The sequence below is a fragment of the Podarcis cretensis genome, assembly GCF_951804945.1.
Source record: "Podarcis cretensis genome assembly, chromosome: Z".
Lineage (NCBI taxonomy): Eukaryota > Metazoa > Chordata > Lepidosauria > Squamata > Lacertidae > Podarcis > Podarcis cretensis.
This window is the reverse complement of record NC_137184.1, coordinates 33,225,260-33,246,533: the sequence shown is the minus strand read 5'-3', so window position 1 is coordinate 33,246,533 and position 21,274 is coordinate 33,225,260. Positions and strand designations below refer to the sequence as shown.

Below are 21,274 nucleotides of genomic sequence, written 5' to 3'. Positions count from 1 at the left end.
GAACCACCCTGAGAATCTTTTGATGAAGGACAGTACCGTAGATTCCGGCATTTTAGGCGGCTGGGCTTGTAAGACGACTCCCCAAATTGGCAGCTGCAGCAGTGGGCGGTGGGCTCCGCTCCGCGCCGAGAGGAAGCTGCTCAGCGAAGCCGGATTAGCATCGCTGGACAGCTTCGCCGGGCAGCTTCCTCCCGGCGCAGAGCCCGCCGCCCACTGCCACTGCCCAGCAAACCCATACCTGGTGTATAAGACGACCCCCAACTTTTTAGAGGATTTTCCGGGGTTAAAAAGTCGTCTTATATGCCGGAATCTACAGTATCTAATTTGAAGAAGAAGAAGAATGCAACTATACTTTGAAATGTGTACTTCTCGCCATTGTGTGATGCAGTTCTCCAACCCAAACGTGTACATAACAATACACGTATTGGCGAGAACAATGTACTAAAGTATGTCATGCTAATGAAAATTCCTTGCAGAAATGTCAGTATTAGGCACTGGTTTTCCACTTCCTCCTTTCCAGTCTCAGGACTCAGCTATGTTCGTAAAGATGGTGATTTGAACGTGCTATAAACATGCATCACCAGATTGCGCCATAGAGCAGGAAATTTTAAAACATGGTTTTCCATAGAGAATTCTTTATTTTGTTATAACGATCTAATTCCTGACTTATTTATAGCTTCCCCCACCCCACCCCCCGTGTCTAGATCCACCCTCAGTCTTGTCCCTGCAGAACTCAACAGGAAGGAGGATGTGGCCAAACTAAGAATTAGTCATTGCCCTTGGCTCCAGCTACTGTTGACCACCCTGACTTCTGCCCCCACTATTCTGCACACATTTTTTAAATATAAAAAAAAAAAAATAGTTAACTGCTTTGGTATTAAAAATGTTCTTAGCAAAATGTTATGAGTATTAACCTACCCAATCCATTACAAACATAAACTGTGAGCTCAACAGAACCCTTAGTTGGGAATCAATTTGAAGCACAATATACGGTAAATGCTCTAGTTTGGCAGTGTATTTCCTCTTCCCCCAGTTCATTTTAGTTCCACTGGTGACATCAGTGTTTATCACTGGACATTTGTGGTTTGCCTTACAGTTCTTATTGTACTCATGAAAATGAATGTTGGGCCCTTTTGATTTCTCTAGAACAGAAGTCATTTTACCTGTGTGGAGGGCAATCATGTAGGCCACCAGCTTGTGGAAGGTCAAGTTGTGATCTAGTTGTTTCCTCATGGTGCGTCTGCAACACTGAATGGAAACAAAAAAACAGGCCAGCTAGCAGACTGGGGTGTAAAATTCAAGGTGGGTATAACACAGGGTGAGCACCCCAGCATTGGCCCCAACTTCACCCAAAGGATCACCCAAGCAACGCTCATCTGCCCCAGACCTGACATATGTGACTACAAAGCAATTTCACAGCAGGAATCAGGAGCTTAACAGGAGATTGCTCCTTTGCAAACAGGACTCCCTGTGATATGCAGCTGATCAGCAGAAGGGAATGGAAGAAATTATTTGGATTATTGTTACTATTGTAACATGATGATGATGATGATGATGATGATGTGGGGCTGATCAGCAAAGGGGGCTGGAGGAAATGGTTTGGATTGTTGTTGTTGTAGTTGTTGTTGTTGTTTCATGTATTTATATTCTACCTCTCTCCCAAGATTTAAAGGGCTTCTTCCATTCTAACGACACAGTATGATAAATATGCAGAGAGTTGTATCCAGTGTGTTAGCATCACTTAGCAGTGCACTTGTTTCGCTGGTGAAATGTTTTGCACCCCCAAGAGAATCCATAAGTAGGTTGTGGAGCTGAGCTATCTGTTGCCCAATGGTTTTCTGCAAGCCACAACTATTGTGTTGGGTTCCACTTTTTGCACAGCCTTAAAACTCACCTGTCCATTAACACAACAGATATTGATGTAATAAACAGCCCAGAAGTCCCAAACACTATGATTTCCTCAGATGATGAAAACTGGACGAAGGAAACCTAGCTGGAAAGACAGCCTCTTTGACCACATTCACACCATACATTAACACCACTGTGATGCCTCTTTAAACAGTTATGACCTTCCCCCCCCCCCAAAAAAAAATATCCTGGGAGCTGTTGGTTATAAATGTAAGGTATGAATGCGGCCTCTATATTTTTATATTGTAACCCCCCCTGTGATCCTCAGATGAAGGGCAATATAGAAATTGAATAAATAAATTATAAGCAACAAATTGGAGGTGCAGCTGAGATCCATTTCTTGCTCACCCAACAGCTGCCCCTCAGAAAGGAGAGAAGGTTCCGGCAAACAGGTAGCAGGATCAGCATGCTGTTGAAGTTGAGGCATTTGGCCGAAGCACGTGCCCAAGGCAGGGCAGACTACAAATAAAAAGAGGAGAAGCTGCAGAAGGGTGTTGGGGTTTTTTTACTACAAACTTGTAGCTGTTTTATACTCCGGTCTGGCTCTACCATTAGGTAAAGAGAGGCAGCTGCCGCTAGTGTTGGGATAGAGGTGGGCCCCAGAAATTTGGTTCGGTTTGCAATTTAATGTGAAACTCCCCAGTTTGTACTTCCTGAAACAGTATGCAAACCTTAACACAGGAATCTTTCCACTCTCTCACTTTTCCGAATTTTGCACTACAGTTCTCCAATAAAATAATTGGTAATTTGTGCCTATTAGGGGAAAGTGTGCCTTAAACAGCACATTAGTGAAAATATACATAGAAAAATGCATCGCATTTGGGAAATTTGTTTGCAAAAACAGGTTTATATCCAGAGAAATTTGAACGAAGATGCTAATTAAAGAGAAGTTTTAAAAAATATTTGAAATTTACAAACAATGCAAAATTGTGAAGAGCTGAGGGCTGCCATACGTCAATCAAAATTTTGTGTTCCTGGTTGTTGTTGTTTTTTAAAAAGCTCAACAATATGGCAACCCTAGAAGAGCTGAGCTTAAGATTTGGAAAATGAGAAACTGAAATTGATAGGTGGAATATGCTGGGCGGGGCATGGGGGAAAGTAGAAAATTGTTCAAGGGCATATGACATATGACCTGCTCTATGCAAATCACACTGCATGCCTTCAGTTGTCTTTTCCTCCCATCTACCTATGCCACTTTTCCTCCTCTACCTGCCTACTCCTCACACCATGCTCTCAGCCTGTGCACAAGAGCTAACTACAGTGGTAGCTCTGGTTAAGAACTTAATTCGTTCCAGAGGTCCGTTCTTAACCTGAAACTGTTCTTAACCTGAGGTACCACTTTAGCTAATGAGGCTTCCCGCTGCCGCCGTGCTGCCGCCGCACGATTTCTGTTCTCATTCTGAAGTAAAGTTCTTAGCCCAGAGTACTATTTCTGGGTTAGTGGAGTCTGTAACCTGAAGCATCTGTAACCCCAGGTACCACTGTAGTTGGTAGTGATTGCCATCATTTGTAATTTAGGTAGTTTATTATCCCCAATGGCCAATTGCAAGGCTTATTTTGCATTGGTAGAAGCTGGTCCAATTAGGGCAAATGTGGTGCTATCCAACTCCCAACCAACCCCCACATGCCTGACTTCCAACTTCCAAGGGGTTGTACTACCAACAACCTCCTCTTCCTGACCCTCAGTCTCAGGTGTTTCTCTTCAGCCGGAAGGATGGGGGGGGGGGTCAAAACTAGGATTAGTTGACTCTGACTCCCATTGGCTCAGGTTCCACCTACTTTTGAGGCTCCTTACCTTCTGCCCTAACAGCCCAATGATTCATATGCTATATTAATTAACAATATGCAGGGTATTAATCCTGTCAATGAATTAGGATTTTCAAACAAGCGTATCTTGCTATCCTTTGCCAAGATTATTCATCTCCTAAGAGCAGAGGCAATCAGAAGTTGAGGAGATGGTCTCACCCCAAGGATCTGGCGGGTGTAGAAGTACTTTTCACCTCTGTCAAATGTCAAGAAATAAACCACAAAGAGCGAAATGTTTACTCCCAGCCAAGCAGCCTAGAACACAGAAGCAGAAAACATAGTTGAGTTGGCTTACTAAACCCGATACACTTTAGAATATTGTGGGGTTGGGGTATGGGAAACTGTCGTGTAACGGGCCAATGGCCGTAATAAAGATCAATCCAATCCAATCCAATGGGGGGTTGGGGGAATGGGCAAAGGTTTTAGCTCCATGACTGTCACCAATAATTCCAGTACAACTTCATCCTTTATTTCAAAATAAAAATAGATCATATCATGTGAATATATGGCAAGAATAACAGTTACATTATTTGAAAGATTATTATAGCAAGGGGCAACTTCTTAAACAGTAGCAAAGATGCAAGTGCCTTTAGAAAATAATCATATCGTATCGTAAAACCTTTTATTGGCATCACATACAACATCCAAAACAAATCACTACAGAATTACTACTTCCTCAGTGACATAAACATTTGCTAAAAGAAAGGAGGCAGAGCAGTCTATCGTCACATCTCTTGGTCTCCAGGGAGATCAGACATCTACAGTGTATTTCAACGACAAAAAACCAAATAGAGATATTTAGCCACTAACTTGGTGAGTTCCTGATCATTCCCCAGTAATAGAAAATGTATGACCTCTGACTATGGTTTCCATTTGGGGATACAGAGTTGATCTAGAAATTGCTGGCGGAGATCAGCATATAGTTTACAATTGAGAGGTGGTCTTAAATATCCAGGAACAGGTGGTCTTCACATGGGCAAGTTCTTGCTTCTTCCACCCTGCCTGAGAACCTTCCCCAAAGGAGGTTTGATGGATTTGAATTAAACCTGGCCAGCGAAAATGCCCTTCTTTCTTGAGGGTTAAGCAGAAATTCAAGATAATTATGGTTAATTTCATGTGCCCAAGAAAGTTGAAAATAAAGAGGGGAACATGTTTTCTCTGCTGCTACTGTTAGTTCTTGGTGTTCAATATCCCACAACCTAGTTTTTATTATAGCCTTGGCAGATGGTAGGGACATCGATCGCAAAAGTTCCACTGCCAGCCCGAGTTGCTGTACCTTCTTGTTAAACGGGGTCTAGCAAAACTTCGCTAAGGAGAGGATCTTTATCTGATGTAAGGCAGATGTTTAACCAGCATAGAAGAAATCTCGCCCAGGCAACAGTCTCTATCTTGTGTTGACCTCCCTCTAGACACAAGGCTGCATAGGGTACACAGCGTGGGACAGCGAAAATCTTGAAGAGAAAAGCTGCCTGTACTCGTTCAACCAACTGGGTAAACCCTGGCAGCCAGACTGGAATACCATAAAGCAACTGAGCTATAATTTTGGCATTGAAGACCTTAAGGGCAGAAGGGATATGCGAATTACCTCTTGTTATGAAGAAACGCATTATGGCCTGCATAGACAACTTACTGGCATTCACTGCCATTGCACGGTGCGTGGACCAGAGAGGCCTATGATGGAATGTAATTCCCAGACAGTTGAATTTGAATACCTGCTGGATGGGTTTTCCACCAAGTACCCAGCTATAGCTCTTGCGTGAATTCCCAGAGACCAGTATTTTGCTTTTGTCAAAGTTCATGCACAATTTCATTCTGGACAGATAGTCAATACAGGAATTTAACAGTCGCTTTAAGCCAATTCTTATCCGTGAAAGCAAAATCATATCATCTGCATGTAGGAGGATGGGAATATTTAATGCATTGAGTTTTGGGCTGTGGGCATCTACATGTTTTAGTGAAGAAGCGAAGTCGTTAAGAAAAAGGTTAAAAAGGGAGGGAGCGAGTACACAGCCCTGCTTAACTCCTCGGTTTATGATGGCAGGATCTGTCATTTCATTCCCTTGTGTTGTTCTTATATGGCAGGTGTTCTTTGTATAAAGTTTTTTGATCAAGTGGAGTAATCTGGGTTCTAGGCCCATTGTCTCCAATTTGGTCCATAATAGCCCCCTGTCAACAGTGTCAAAAGCAGCCTTAATATCTAGGAAGGCCACATAGAGATGTTCTTTGTGGAGCCACATGTACTTAGTGGCTTATTGGCCGATAGTTGGACGGCAGCTTTTTATCACCCTTTTTAAAGATTGGAATAATTATAGATTGCTGCCATGAGTTAGGCATAATACAATATCTATCTATCATAGTGAAAAGTTCTGCTAGTATCGGAGCCCACCACTCTGACTTGGCTTTGATCAATTCAGATGGATTGGCATCAGGGCCAGCAGCCTTTCCTAGTTTCATCTGGTCGATTAAACTTATAACTTTGGTAATGGAGACAGGAGGCCACTCATCCGCGAGAGTAAAAGTGGCATGATCCTGACTATCAGGAGGAGGAGCCAAGATGCCGTCATTAGAGGAAGCACTGATTTGAGCTCTGCGTTAGTTGTGAGGTTTTTATTAGTTTTTACTAGTTTTTACTAGTTTTATCAGCTTTTTATTAATTTTTACTAGTTTTCATTTATTGCTTGGTAGTTTAAAATAACTAAGATACCGAGCAATAAACTAAAACTAAAAGTTTTAGAGAAAGTCCTGGAAAGTCCCGGAGAAAGCCTTAATTAGCTCCAGCTCAACTCAATGTACCAACTACTTATCAGCAGGAGAGGAGTTCAAACGCCCTAATCTTGGAAGGATGCTGAGTTTCCTGATTTACAGCTGAAAATAGTAGCAGCTGCATTTCTGTGAAAATGTCTAAGAAAAAGAAGCGATTGGCTTCATCTCCACAAGTGAGCCTACAGCAGAATTGCAAGCAGAAAATAATCCAATCATTGTCATGCTTGTTAGGATATCAGTTAAGATCATTTCTTATAAATACATAAATCACATGGCACAATGAATACACACTATTTGAATGGGAATGCCCATCAATTTTGTGGGGGCTTAGCCCCCTCAAATATTTTAGGGGGGCAAATCCCCCACAGCCCTTAGGAGTTGGCTCTTATGTGCCTTGCATACAGAAGGTTCTGGGTTCGGTTCCTGAAATATCCAGGAACAGTTCACCCTCCGGTGTACAACTCTGGGGCAGAGGCCCATCCAGCAGGATGCTCAGGAGGGAGCTCAAATATAGCAGGGTCAGCTATAAAGCAAATGAAGCAATTGCCATCTATAAAGAGAGAGTCCCATAAAAACCATTTATGTTCAGAGTCTAAAATTAGCTAACCGCCCCACTGCTGAGACTGATCTCCTTTTTATTGCTCATCCGTCATTGTTTGTGCTCATGATGCTATGTGTCTCTTATCAATTTCTGATCAGTCAAGTACAGACTTAATATGTCAGCTACTTACAACTTCTCTATGTTTGACCATATCACATATTTGAACTGCCTTTCCGGTTCAAACTAGTTAGGAACTGATCCAGATTCCATTAAGAGCAACGGCTGGGAACAGCCGCAGGCACCAGCAAGCTCTGGAGCTACTGCTCAGGCCATTAGCTGCGTTCCCACAGCCAGCAAATGTCACTCAGTGTGCACAGAAGCAGCAGCCTTGGCAGGGAGGAAGAGCAAATTTGTTCTTCTGAGTCAACTTTGCAACTGGCTCCTGAACATTCCTGCACCATAAAGTATGAGGAAGTTAGGGTGTTATGGAGGTTTTTAACAGGTTTTTTACTTTCTCTCTTTGTTTTGGTAAATATTGATTTTATTTTATCATTGTAGGTAAAGGACTCATTGCTTGTGACAACACTTGTATTTTGGAACTCCACGCCAATCGATGTGGGAGATGGCCTTCTCGGTGGCTGCTCCCAGGTTTTGGAACTCCCTTCCCAAAGAGGATGGACTGGCTCCTTCCTTGTTGTCCTTCCGCTGGCAAGTGTAGACTCCTTTATTCCAGCAGACTATGAGGAACCAATTGCTTTTAAGAAAAGGGTTTTAATAATGTGTTGCACTGTTTGTGTTTGTTTGCCATAACTATCTGCAATTTAATAGGCCTGTAATTTACACTGTTGTATTCCATTTTCAACAGTAACATTGTACTGTTTGTGCTGTAAGCAACATGTGCTTTATCTGTATTTGTGTTGATTTATGTGAACTGCCTCAAGTTCCGGGTTCTGGGGGAAAGACAAGATTTAAGAAGGATATTGACAAGCTGGAATGTGTGCAGAGGAGGGTGACCAAGATGATCAAGGATCTGGAAACCAAGCCTTTTGAGGAGCGGTTGAAGGAGCTGGGTAAGCTCTTCTTCAAGCCATCTTCAAGTATCAAACAGGCTGTCCCATGGAAGAGGGAACAAGCTTTTTTTCTCCTGCTCTGGAGGGTAGGATCCAAACCAGGGATAGGCAACCTATGCCCTGTGGGCTGGATGCGGCCCAATCGCCTTCTCAATCTGGCCCGGGGATGGTTTGGGAATCATCGTGTTTTTACATGAATAGAATGTGTGCTTTTATTTAAAATGCATCTCTGGGTTATTTGTGGGGCCTGCCTGGTGTTTTACATGGGTAGAATGTGTCCTTTTATTTAAAATGCATCTCTGGGTTATTTGTGGGGCATAGGAATTCGTTCATTTTTTTTCTTCAAAACATAGTCCGGTCTACCACATGGTCTGAGGGATGGTGGACCGGCCCATGGCTGAAAAAGGCTGCTGACCCCTGATCCAAACCAATGGCTTCAGGTTGCAAGAACATCAAGAAGAACTTTCTGACAGTAAGAGTTGTTTAACAGTGGAGCAGAATCCCAAGAGAGGTTGTGGGCTTTTCTTCCTTGGAGGTCTTTAAGCAGAGGTTGGCTAGGCCATCTGTCATGTATGAGCTAGTTCAGATTCCTGCATTGCTAGGGACTGAATTAGATGAGCCTTGAGGTCCCTCCCAACTCTACAGTTCTATGGTTCTATGAAATAAAATAAATAATATTGACACTGGGCAGGCACCATCACTGCCTTCCATCACTCACCCCTGCTGACACATGATTTAGTTGCCTCTGTCCTTCAATTTGCTTTAGATGTTTTTGAATGTTTTTGACAGTTTTTTAAGATGTTCTAAATTTGTTTTTATTAACTTTATTTGTTTTTCTTGTTGTTGCAGAAATGCTTGCCTTCCTGGACTCCTTCCGAAAGAAGGACAAGATACAAATATAATAATTAAAATTAATGAATTAATGAATAATAAACAAAAAAAATTAGACTAAACAGTTGTAAGAACTGAAACACAGCCATCTTCAAAATTTGCACAAATCCAAATTTGCAGTACAGTTTTCCAACTAACAATGTTTACAAAATTGCATTATATTCGAAGAAATTACTTGCATAAATGTGTACTTCAGTTAAAACTGTGTTAAAAATCCATTTATTGGGAGTAATTCACTCAAAAATTATGAAGATTTTTTTTAAAAAAAGAAAGTCACAAACTGCTGCAGAAATATGGGGAACTGAATATAAGATTGAAAAAAAAGAAAGAATTTGTGAGAAATGAAATTGACAGATCCTTCCATCCCCAGTCTAGATTCCACTTCATCAGATGCATGAAGTGTTAGCTTCAGCTTGCATTTGGGCATGTATTTATAAGCATACATGGAGAGGGAGTACATAAATCCAGTTATCTTTCAGAAAAAATGATCCATCCCGGAACATAGAAGATCACTGTTCTAGGGCATCCTCCTAATTGCACAGAAACAAAAAAACACATCCCTTTTACATACATACAGTGCTTTTTTCTTTTTAAAAAAAGTTTAGGAGTACTGTACTCTCATTTTCCTACTCATATTGAAATACTGCCCCTCAATGAGGCCAAATTTAGACTCACAAAATGTTTAGGGGTATGCATACCCCTGTGTCTCCCCAGGAAAAAAAGCACTGCATACATATTATGTTAGTAAATGTCAAAAGATACCCTGCATGCTTAACTGGGAGCAGGTGCCTTCTCAATAGTAGCACCACAACTGTAAAATTTCCTTAAAATACCTAAGGAGGGCCCTGCGAGATCAGACAGAAGTCCTATTAAGGTAACTCAGACTTTCATTATTTTGTAGGAGCGATTCAAGCACATACCTAAACCTTAGGCCCCATCTGCACAATAAGATGTGAAACAGCATCATACCACTTTAAACCATCATGGGGACTGTAGTTTGTTAGGGGTACTGAGAGTTATTTGGAGACCTCTCTTCCCCTCACAGAGTTACAATTCCCAGAGTCTGGCATCTTCCTTGCTTCTCAAATCTATCCCTTTAGAACTTAACAAGAGTTACTTACAATCACAAGAGCTGAAAACCAATGGTTGACGGCCCAGTTCCCCATCAGAGAGTCTGCAATGTCTCTTATCTGGCACGCCTGTGACCCTGGCAGGGCTTCCTTTTTTGGAACTGTTCTCAGGAGTCCTTCTAGCTGTAGAGTCTCCTTCTGGGAAATAGAAAATTTGCTTCTTTTCACCTGCTTCATTGATTTTATGAACTGGGCAGGGATGTGATGTCTTAAGCCAAGCCCATAAGTATTGTTGGGTTTTCCCCTGCTCAGCTTTTTAAAAGGAAATGGTTGTGTTCTCTCTCTCTCTCTCTCTCTCTCTCTCTCAGCTACAAAAATTATTTCTCACCCACTTCAGTTCTGGTAAGTTCTTGTTCAGAATAATCAAGATGAGTTGATTATAGATTCCTTATAGATAAACACTTTCTATGAAATAATTTGAGTACTTCTAAGTGTTTCTTTCATGTAAACATTATAGTGTACTTTCTAACCACAGCAAAAGTAAATGTAAAGAACCCCCTAGATGGTTAAGTCCTGTCAAAGGTGACTATGGTGTGCGGCACACATCTAGCTTTTCAGGCCCAACCACAATAACTTCTCAAAGCAACTTAGAAACATAAATCCTTCTAATAAAGGGCTCCTCCAGACTTGTGATATCACATCAACACCTGACATTTAAAGCACTCTCATGCCACTTTAACTGTCATGGCTTTGCCCAAATAATCCCGGGAACTGTAGTTTGCTAATGGGTCTTCTAACAATTCCATTTAAAGTGGCAAAAGAGTGTTTTAAATGTATGGTGTGGGTGTGACACTGTTTATTCACATTCATCATGATTTGTTTGGTAGTCAACAGCCTTTATTGAGCATTCATTCTGATTTGGTTATGGCAATGAACATTTATCCTGATCTTTGTTGTGGGGTGTTTAAACATCTTCCTTTTCATTGTTTGTTGTTCCCACACCTTTTAATGCATTTGCTCATCATTTTTCTAATAGCAAAAACTATGGGGTGAAGGTGGTTCATAATGGATTTGTTGTGTTAGAGCAGCAGCACTTTAATCCACATCAAATGCACAAACTTGAAGTTCCAGTATGTCCTTGAGTTCCTTCTACAAAATAATGTCAGCCTGGACCTTGTGTTATCATGACCCTGTGTTATCATGGGCAGGATGCTGGCATAGCAACAGCAGGGATCATTCAGTTTGTAATGCAACATAGGGGTGGGGAAGCTGTTTGGTTCCACAAACCATATCATTATCAGGATCCACTTCACAGGCCAAATTTGACATGGTTGTGGGTACCCAGCTGCCCAACATCTGGTATCCTCTCTGGGGATTTACACAGTGCCCTTTGGAGCATCCTCTTTTAAATGGGGTAGGGAGGTTATTTCAAACAGAGAACTCAGATAGATTGGTAAAGAAAAGGCGTATTACAGTGGTACCTCGGGTTAAGAACTTAATTCGTTCTGGAGGTCCGTTCTTAACCTGAAACTTTTCTTAACCTGAAGTACCACTTTAGCTAATAGGGCCTCCCACTGCCGCCACGTGATTTTTCTCATCCTGAAGCAAAGTTCTTAACCCAAGGTATTTTTTCTGGGTTAGCGGAGTCTGTAACCTGAAGCGTCTGTAACCCGAGGTACCACTGTATATGTGTTGTATATGTGATATAACACTGTGACACCAGATGGCAATGTGCAGTCCCATCTTTACCAACCAGATTTCCCTGTATGAGTTTACAACGCACTTATCTGAATCGCTTCTTTGACGTGTCTAGATCGAGCCAGAGCTTTGCAGTCAAGCTATTTAAGGCACCCTGTGACAGAGCTATAATGTTGTTACGAGTTGCAGGGGATGCGGGGATAGGCTGTACGCTTGAGCCTCCTTCTAATTCCTGGATCAAGCAGGCATTAGTTCAGTTGGTAGAGCATGAGACTCTTAATTTCAGGGTCATGAGTTTGAACCCCACGCTGGGCAAAAAGATTCCTGCATTGCAGGGGCTGGGACTAGATTACCCTTGTGGTCCCTTCCAACTTTACAATTCTTTGATCCTATGAATTCCTATACTTAGAGGGCCATCACCTGACCAGGAAGTTAGCCTGAATTTACTAGGAATTCATGTTAATGCTGCGAACCCCTAGACTGGATAAACGTCTGGAACCACTTGGAGATTGGGATGGCATGCAACAAAATACAGAATGGCTTAACAATCAATCCCTCTTACAAGGGAACTGTGGGATCTGTAATTCTGTTGGGGGAGGGGGTCCCCTAACAAGTCTCAGTACCAGTGCTATTTTTCTAGAAAAAGAGGTGCTGGAACTCACCATGAACTCCTCCTTTGTTCTCTTATAATGACAATGGCGCCCACCTGAGAGGGGCCACAACTGAGTTCCGGTGAGTTCTGGCTGGGGAAAAAAGCCCTGCTTAGTACCCTTAAGAATTATTTGGAGGAATGACTGTTTAAAGCGGTACAATGGTGCTTTAAATGTATAGTGCAGTTAAGTCATTAGTCTGGAGCAGATGTGAGTTTCACATCATATTGTTGATGTCTGTCTACATCTCTTTGTGTGTCCCACATCAGAAGCATGAATAGCTGCCATCCTGTATTTCTGAGTGTCCTAATATCTCTTAAATATTTCTTAGTCAATAAGAGTGTAGAACCTGAACCCTGGACTTAGCTGCCAAAACAACTGCTACTTCTCAGCTTTCAGAGGTGCCTTCCACAATACATTTGCACTCCAAAACATTGAGGTTAGAATAATTTACTGTGTACTTTGGGTGGATATAGATTTCTTGTAGTGATAAAAAATTCAGGCATGATTTATTTTAATTTTACAATGTTTGTCTGCCCTTTTAATGAGTGAAGACCAGCCTTTTAACGTGACAAGTTTAATGTAGCAGGTAAAGTAGGAATACTGTGTTTCTCGAATGTTCTTTGGGAATGACTTGTTTTTTAAAAATAGAACAAGGATATGAAATTTTATTGCTACACCCAGCAATGGCATGGTCACTGCTGCCTATAAATATTGCCTATAAAGACCCAATTAAAAGCAAAATAAAACGAGCTATAGAAGGGTAAGTATAGACCGGAGTCGGCAAAGTATTTGGGGCTTGGGCCGGTTCACGGTCCCGCACATGCCGCGGTGGGCCGGAGTGCACACACGCATGCGCAAACTCTATTTTCAGCGCTCCTTCCGGCGCAGAGGAGGCATGCGCAGGTTTCCATTGGCAGCAGGAGCTTCCTGCAGCCAATGGGAAGCTGGTCAGCGTCGTGGAAGGCAGTCCCCGCTGTGCTCTGTGCTGATTTAGTGCGGTGCACAGGAGCCGACCGAGCGGGCGGCAGCGGTCCATGGGCCGGTTAAACGACCCCCATGGGCCTTAGGTTGCTGACCCCTGGTATAGCCTCTATCAATCACCTTCACAGCAGAGCCACTTCTTGCTTTCAGAGAAGGGTCTGTTTGAACTGGAGAATTATGATGGAAGTGGGAAGAACTGTAGTCAAGGATTTTGAGCTGAGTAGTAGTTTTCAGTCTCCCTTCCCCTACTGGGGAAAGCAAAAGGATGCTGATCAGCATACATAAATACATATCTATCTATCTATCTATCTATCTATCTATCTATCTATCATCTATCTATCTATCTATCTATCTATCTATCTATCTATCTATCATCTATCTAATCTCTCTAAAATATAGGTACTAGGGGTGGAGGGCAGATTTCTTTGGTTCTGCAAACCAACCTAGTTTATACATCCTGGACTAATAAGCAAAATGCAACACAGTTATCCTTTGGAACTCAATACTTCTAATTTTGTGATACAGTTTTGTAACCCCCCAAAAATGTAAGAACGTCAAAAGAACCTGCTAGGTCAGGCACATGGCCTATGTAGTTCAGCCTCCTGTTCCCCAGTGGCCACCAAGATGCCCATGGGAAGCCCACAAACAGAACCTGAGTACAACAATGCTCTCCCCACCTGTGATTCCCATAAATTGGAATCCGGAACCATTACTGCCTACGGTCATGGAGGCAGAGCATAGTCATCATGGCTAATAGCCATTGATAGCCTTCTGCTCTGTGAATTTATCTAATGCAGCCGTACCTTGGTTTTCGAACAGCTTAGTTCTTGAATGTTTTGGCTCCCAAATGCTGCAAACCCAGAAGTGAATGTTCCGGTTTGCGACTCTATTTTTGAAAGTCAAACATCTGACAGGGCTTCCACGGCTTACGATAGGCTGCAGGAGCTTCCTGCATCAGAAGCCACACTTTGGTTTCTGAACATTTTGGAAGTTGGACAGACTTCCGGAACGGATTCCGTTCGTCTTTCTTTATACTCTTCCTATTTTCTATAACCTCTAGGTTGGATTACTGCAATGTATTATATGTGGGGCTGCCTCTGAGAACAGTTCAGAAGCTTCAGCAGGTGCAGAATTCAGCAACCTGGATGCTCACTGAGGCAAGATGATTTGAGCATATTACACCAATCTGGGCTTGGCTGGGAAAACCTGGCTTATATTTGATTATGATGAGTTACTTCTGAGGCATGCATAGGAACACACCACAATTTTAAGGTTTAAAAGGTTTGCCGCTACCAGGAAGTTCAGAGATAAATCTCTGTGATCAATCTATTCAAATTAATGCATGAATACTAGCTTCAGGTTTTAATGAGAGCAGAGGGGAATTCAGCATTTTTATGTATGTGTTTTCAAGGGTCAAAAGTGTCATTAACTAACAAGGGGGAGAGAAAGTGAGAGAGAGAGAAGGAAGGGAATTTACTACTAATTCTCCTTGGAGTACTGGATCCAGATGGTACGCTAGATTAGACGCGCTTGTTAGAGCTCTCCTCAATTGTATGTTGGGGGCTCCTACTCCTTTTAACTTTTTTAACTTTTTAATTTTGTAACTTTAAACCCTCTTCTTATCGAAAGTAGGGTATGTTTTATGTGTTTGGTAACCTGGGGTCTTATATCAGAGAACTTGTGAAGTTGGCACCATAAATTAGATCTAACAAAGTCAAACAGCTTAACAGCTACCGCCCAGCCTATTCCAAGGACTCATAACTCCAAACAATTTTAATTAATCTTCTGAACTTTTTTCCGAACTGACTCTGACACAGGCTTTGACTCGGCGTTTTAAATGAACTAAGGGAGGTGGAGAAAGGTTATTGCTACCGAAGACGCTATGTTACAAGAGTGTTCCATTTGGGCTTGCCTCTACCTTCTTAGCTTGTGAATCCAACTGTGCTGTATGCCTTGCTTCTATATTCCCAGTTGTAAATCCAACTGTCCTGCATGCCAGCAGTACAGTGGTACCTCGGGTTAAGAACTTAATTCGTTCTGGAGGTCTGTTCTTAACCTGAAACTGTTCTTAACCTGAAGCACCACTTTAGCTAATGGGGCCTCCCGCTGCCACTGCACTGCCACTGCACGATTTCTGTTCTCATCCTGAAGCAAAGTTCTTAACCTGAGGTACTATTTCTGGGTTAGCGTAGTCTGTAACCTGAAGCGTATGTAACCTGAAGCATATGTAACCCGAGGTACCACTGTACTCCTAACTGAAACAGACTGATTAAATGGTCGGCATGGAGCCTGGGTCAAGATATATTACTCAACTGAAAGCAGTGGCGTAACGTGGGTTGTCAGCACCCGGGGCAAGGCAAGTAATTTGCGCCCCCTAACCCATGGATTTGTGCCCCCTAACCCGTGGATTTGCGCCCCCTAACCCTAACCCCCAGATGTTGCACCCGGTGCGGCCGGCCCCCCCTGCACCCCCCACGCTACGCCACTGACTGAAAGGCACCTAGGGAAGCCGGGGGGGGCCCACCCTCAAGATGCCAGAGACTCTTAAGCCACAGGGCTGGCAGCTGGCTGTAGCAGAGGAGGTAACCAACAGAACTTATGTGAGGCCAAGGCTCTCAGGGGCCTTTGTGGTGAGGGCCTTCCACCTGGGGATGAGTCGACATCCGTTCTTCAGGTGGCAGCTGGAGCTTAGGATGAGGCCAATTCTGAACCTCTCAGGTCTCAAGACACCCAAGATTGAACCTACCCAGGTGGCAGCTGGAGGACGGTCAGTCCTGGAGGTAGCAACACTGGTGGCTCCCACCCTGGCATGGAGAAGGATGATGTAATGGAGGCTCCCCACCCCCCCGGAGGTATCATCCCATGGCCCTGAGAATACCAGCTGTGGGGGAAACCTGAGGACTCCTGATGCTAAGAGGAACACTTTCTCTGCCACGACAAGTGCTAGCGCAACAGCAAGGGGAGGGCCCCCTGAGACCATCGGGCACAGCATCAACATCGAACAGGGCATTTACTGAGCCTGCCCCTCCTTGTTTTGCCCATCCCCCAATGTTGCCTGGTTGTCCAGGTTGGCAGATCATTTGAGTAGACTCAAGCTGGCGCGTGATGCTTAATCACGTCATCTGCTACAAGAACCCTTTTTCTCTTTTCTTTCTCCCTCCCCGCCCCTTCTTTTGCCATCTGTTTTAGTTCTTTATAGTCCATTGTTTCATGATTATATTTAAGTTTTGCTTGTTTACTGTTAGATGCTTGATTGTTGTTCTCTTACTATTTAGGTGGTTTTTCTTCCCTGAATGTTTGTTATATGGTAGTTCTGTTTAGCTGTGGAATGTTTTGTGGTTTATTTTCCAATTTAATTAATTAATTACCACCCGGTTTCGAATCTTCCATTCCTGGGTAAGATGATTGAGAGAGCGGTTTCTGAACAGCTTGGTGGGTTTCTGGATGAAACATTGGCTCTGGATCCATTCCAGTCCGGCTTCCGCACTGGTCATGGGACCAAGACAGCTCTGGTCGCCCTAACAGATGATCTCCGTAGGCAGCTGGATCGAGGCGGGTTGGGGCTGCTGATTCTTTTAGACCTGTCAGCAGCCTTTGACATGGTCAGTCATGAACTCCTGGACCACTGCCTCACCAATGTGGGGATCCAAGGCACAGTCCTTCAATGGCTGCGCTCGTTTCTCTCTGGTCGGGGACAGAGGGTGGCGCTTGGGGGGAAACTGTCATTGTGCCACTCCTTGGTGTGTGGAGTGCCACAGGGTGCGATACTCTCTCCGATGCTTTTCAACATCTTTATGCGCTCCCTCGCCCAGCTTGTCCGGAGTTTTGGATTGGGCTGCCATCAGTATGCTGATGACACCTAGCTCTATCTGTTGATGGATGACCATCCTGACTCAGCCCCAGACACACTGATCAGATGTTTGGAAGCTGTGGCTGGATGGTTACATGGGAGCCAGCTGAAGTTAAATCCTTCGAAGACAGAGGTCTTTTGGCTGGGTCAGGATGATATGGGATGGGGGGCAATGCCCATCTCTTGCGGGGGCACAATTAGTGCCAGCACCATCCATTAAGAGTTTGGGTGTCATCTTCGACACCTCACTTTCCATGGAGGTGCAGATTGCAGCTATAACAAAGGCGGCATTTTTTCATCTCCGCCAAGCTAAGCAGTTGGCTCCTTACCTCTCTTGCCCTGACCTAGCCACTGTGATCCACACAACGGTCACCTCCAGACTGGATTATTGTAACTCACTCTACATGGGGCTGCCCTTGAGACTGACCCAGAACCTCCAGCAGGTGCAGAATGCCGCGGCGAGACTCCTTACAGGGTCCTCACTGTGGGATCATATTTACCCAGTGCTATACCAGCTGCACTGGCTCCCGGTGGAGTACAGGATCAGGTTTAAGGTACTGGTTTTAACTTTTAAAGCCTTGTACGGCCTGGGACCCTCGTACCTATGGGACTGCCTCTCCTGGTATAGCCCACGGAGGACCTTACAGTCTTCAAACAAAAACATCTTGGAGGTCCCGGGCCACAGGGAGGTTAGGCTGGCCTCAACCAGAGCCAGGGCTTTTTCAGCTGTGGCTCCGATCTGGTGGAACGCTCTGTCACAAGAGACTAGGGCCCTGCAGGACTTGACATCTTTCCGCAGGGCCTGCAAGACAGAGCTGTTCCACCAGGCCTTTGGCCAGGGCACAGCCTGACCCCCTCCTTTGGTAATCCTCACAGAACTTTAGCCCAATGGTTGCCATTAATTTGATTTGGACTGATTTTATAATGAAATGATTTTAGAATGCTATATTACTTTACTGTTGTTAGCCGCTATGAGCCAGGGTTCAGCTGGGGAGGGTGGGATATAAATAAATTATTATTATTATTATTATTATTATTATTATTATTATTATTAGATTCTTTTCTCCCTGGCCCCAAAGGGACCTGGACAGGTTTACTTGGACTTCCAACAAAGGTCCTCTTGCATCTATTGGTTAAGTCTCAGGAAGCAAAGAATAGGAATAAATGGACAGTTATCCAAATGGAGAGATGTAAAAAGTGAAGTCCCTCAAGGTTCAGTATTTGGGCCTGTACATTCTAACTTTTCATACATGATCTAGAGTTAGGAGTGAGGAATGAGGTGGCCAAGTTTGCTGATGATACTAAATTGTCCAGGTCATTAAAAAATACTGTGAAGCGCTCCAAAAGGACCTCTCCCAACCTAAGTGAACAGGCAGAAAATGGCAAATGTGATTAAATGTCAACAAGTGTAAGGTGATACGTGTTGGAGCAAAAATATCTTAATTTCACATATATGCTCACCAAGAATGAGACCTTGGAGTCATAGTAGATAGCTTGATGAAGATTTTGATGCAGTGTGCAGCAGCTGTGAAGCAGGCAATTTTCATGCTAGGAAAGGAATTTAAAATAAAACTTTTGCTAGCATAATGCTATTATGGTCACTTCACCTCAAAATGGGTGTTGTACGGCTAGAAAATGATACAACTAGAATTAGACACAATTGTTGAGTGACAAAATGTAATGTTGTTGTTGTTTAGTCGTTTAGTCGTGTCCGATTCTTTGTGATCCCATGGACCAGAGCACGCCAGGCACTCCTGTCTTCCACTGCCTCCCGCAGTTTGGTCAAACTCATGCTGGTAGCTTCGAGAACAGTATCCATCTCGTCCTCTGTCGTCCCCTTCTCCTTGTGCCCTCCATCTTTCCCAACATCAGGGTCTTTTCCAGAGAGTCTTCTCTTCTCATGAGGTGGCCAAAGTATTGGATTCTCAGCTTCAGGATCTGTCCTTCCAGTGTGCACTCAGGGCTGATTTCCTTCAGAATGGATAGGTTTGATCTTCTTGCAGTCCATGGGACTCTCAAGAGTCTCCTCCAGCACCAAAATGTAATATTTAAGCTCAAAAAAATATTAATTGGGGGGGGGGGGAGGATGAATGTTCATTGTTGTATAACCTCCCCACAAACAATGCAGAAAGAAACATAATTTGCAGGTGCCTCCCTCCCCGATAGTGAATACTACTAATACTCTCTGGCATGATTTCTGTTCCTGACCTCCAGCAAACATAGAAGTGCAGTAATTTCTACTCCCATTTCTATTGCTGATGGAATTCTCCAACATCTCAGACAGCGAACTTGCAAGTACTTCTAAGCAAAGTCTTACATTGCTGTTTTGCTTTCTGTGGTTTGATTTGTTTGCAAGTTTCATGAGTTTTCTTGCCCGGAAGAACCTTGGGCAAGATAGTGCTTGTACGCACTCTACAGCTAGTAGAACTGAAAGTAGCTTCTAACTTATCAAAAAAACCAACAAAAAACCCAACTCAGAATTTTTCCTCTGCCACTTTTGTGAAATAGTCTCCAGATCATTTTCTTAAGTAGGATATCTGCCAAGTATTTGACATCCTGCAACATTTTGTTTCAGTAGTTGACCTTTCACAATATTTAATACCTGCCGTGTAATGATTCAACAATATTTTATGGTTGGCATGCAATATTTAGTGTCTGATTGCATACTATTGTTAACATGAAATAATATTTGGCACTCGATAGCATTTGACAGACAACATACATTTAGGATTTGACAGCTTTTGAGATTCCATATTTGATATCCGCTGAGACACAATGTGAATAAAGCACTTGAATATTGAGGTAAAATTTCAAATTCAAAATGCATATTTCAAATGCTGGGAGTTCAATATTTCACATTCCAAATGGGAATAGCAAAACTTGAAATTCTGGACAATTTCAAACTTTCTTTTCAGATCTACATTTTTGCTCTAGGTCACAGTGGGGAAAGTGGGGCAGCACCCAAAACCAAAAGAAGTTGAAGAAGGGCTAAGTTTGTAAAACGGTGCTTTAAAAAAAATCAAGCTATCAAATAATATAATTCTATATAATAGCAAAAAGCCCAATACACATGAGAGCAGAATGTTAACAGAGGAAACTGCCTTCTACTGAGTCAGAGAATTGGTCCATCTAGGTCAGTAGTGTCTGCACGGACTGGCAGCAGCTTTCCAGGATGTCAGACATACAGTAGAATCTTTTCAGACCTACCTGAGGATGCAGGGAATGAACCTTGTAACTTCTATGTGCAAATCAGATACTCTACCATTGAACTATGGCCTTTCTGCAACCTTTAATACAAACACATTGGGCATTTCAGTAATGATATAACTATACTGTTTTAAAAAGTTCCGTTATTCTTATTTTGAGCACCGCTCTGAGTCCTTGCATCTTTCTCTGCTTCTAGCCTAAACCAAATCACAGCTGCCATCTAGTGGTTGATTTCTGCATCTTCTCAGTTTTAGACTGAAGACGCTTACTAAACCCATGTCGACCCAAGATTCCATAAAATACCATTCTGGAAAACATGTGGGCCCCAGTTCTATTATGCTAGCCTTACTGCATTACAGGATCAAGGACCAATCTTTTGAGAAGAGAGGTCTTCTTCATCTGTTTCGTTTCAAATCCAGAGAAAACTGAAAACACTAACTTAACGTTCCAAAACTACCTTGGCTGCTGCTGCTCTCTGTTTTAGGCACCTGATAAGCATAAGGCTGATAAGCATAAGCATAAAACATGAGCAATATATTATTGTACTTATTAAATCAGGGGTGTTATATTTATTTATCTTAATGACGCAGGGGTAGGGAACAGAGCGGCCTTCAAACTTTGTCAGACTCCCAACTGTCATTAGCCCCAGAGAGCATGGCCAACGGCCAAGAAGGTTTGAGAGTTGTAGTCCAGTATCATCCTGAAGGCTGCAGGTTCTGCTCCCTTAGACCAGTAATAATAATAATAATAATAATAATAATAATTAATGCCCCGCCCATCTGGCTGAGTTTCCCCAGCCACTCTGGGCGGCTCCCAATCAAGTGTTAAAAACAGTA

The 21,274-nt window shown here is 43.0% G+C and overlaps 1 protein-coding gene across 14 annotated transcripts in view; it reads right to left on the bottom strand.

Moving 5' to 3' along the window:
- Window positions 1–21,274, bottom strand: part of NOX1 (NADPH oxidase 1) — a 43,950-nt gene that overhangs the window by 18,358 nt on the left and 4,318 nt on the right. For 3 of the 14 annotated variants that reach the window (XM_079962433.1, XM_079962436.1, XM_079962437.1), the window contains exons 2-8: window positions 20,439–20,518; window positions 18,693–18,779; window positions 13,502–13,629; window positions 10,101–10,247; window positions 3,874–3,969; window positions 2,257–2,367; window positions 1,164–1,248 (exon numbers count right to left, since the gene is read on the bottom strand). In XM_079962433.1, coding sequence (XP_079818559.1) covers window positions 1,164–1,248; window positions 2,257–2,367; window positions 3,874–3,969; window positions 10,101–10,145 — 337 coding nt within the window. In that variant the 5' untranslated portion in view covers window positions 10,146–10,247; window positions 13,502–13,629; window positions 18,693–18,779; window positions 20,439–20,518. Of the gene's footprint in view, window positions 1–1,163; window positions 1,249–2,256; window positions 2,368–3,873; window positions 3,970–7,208; window positions 7,251–8,806; window positions 8,960–10,100; window positions 10,377–13,501; window positions 13,630–18,692; window positions 18,780–20,438; window positions 20,888–21,274 lie in introns of those variants that run through there. The other 11 variants (XM_079962430.1, XM_079962431.1, XM_079962435.1 and 8 more) reach the window with 11 other exon arrangements.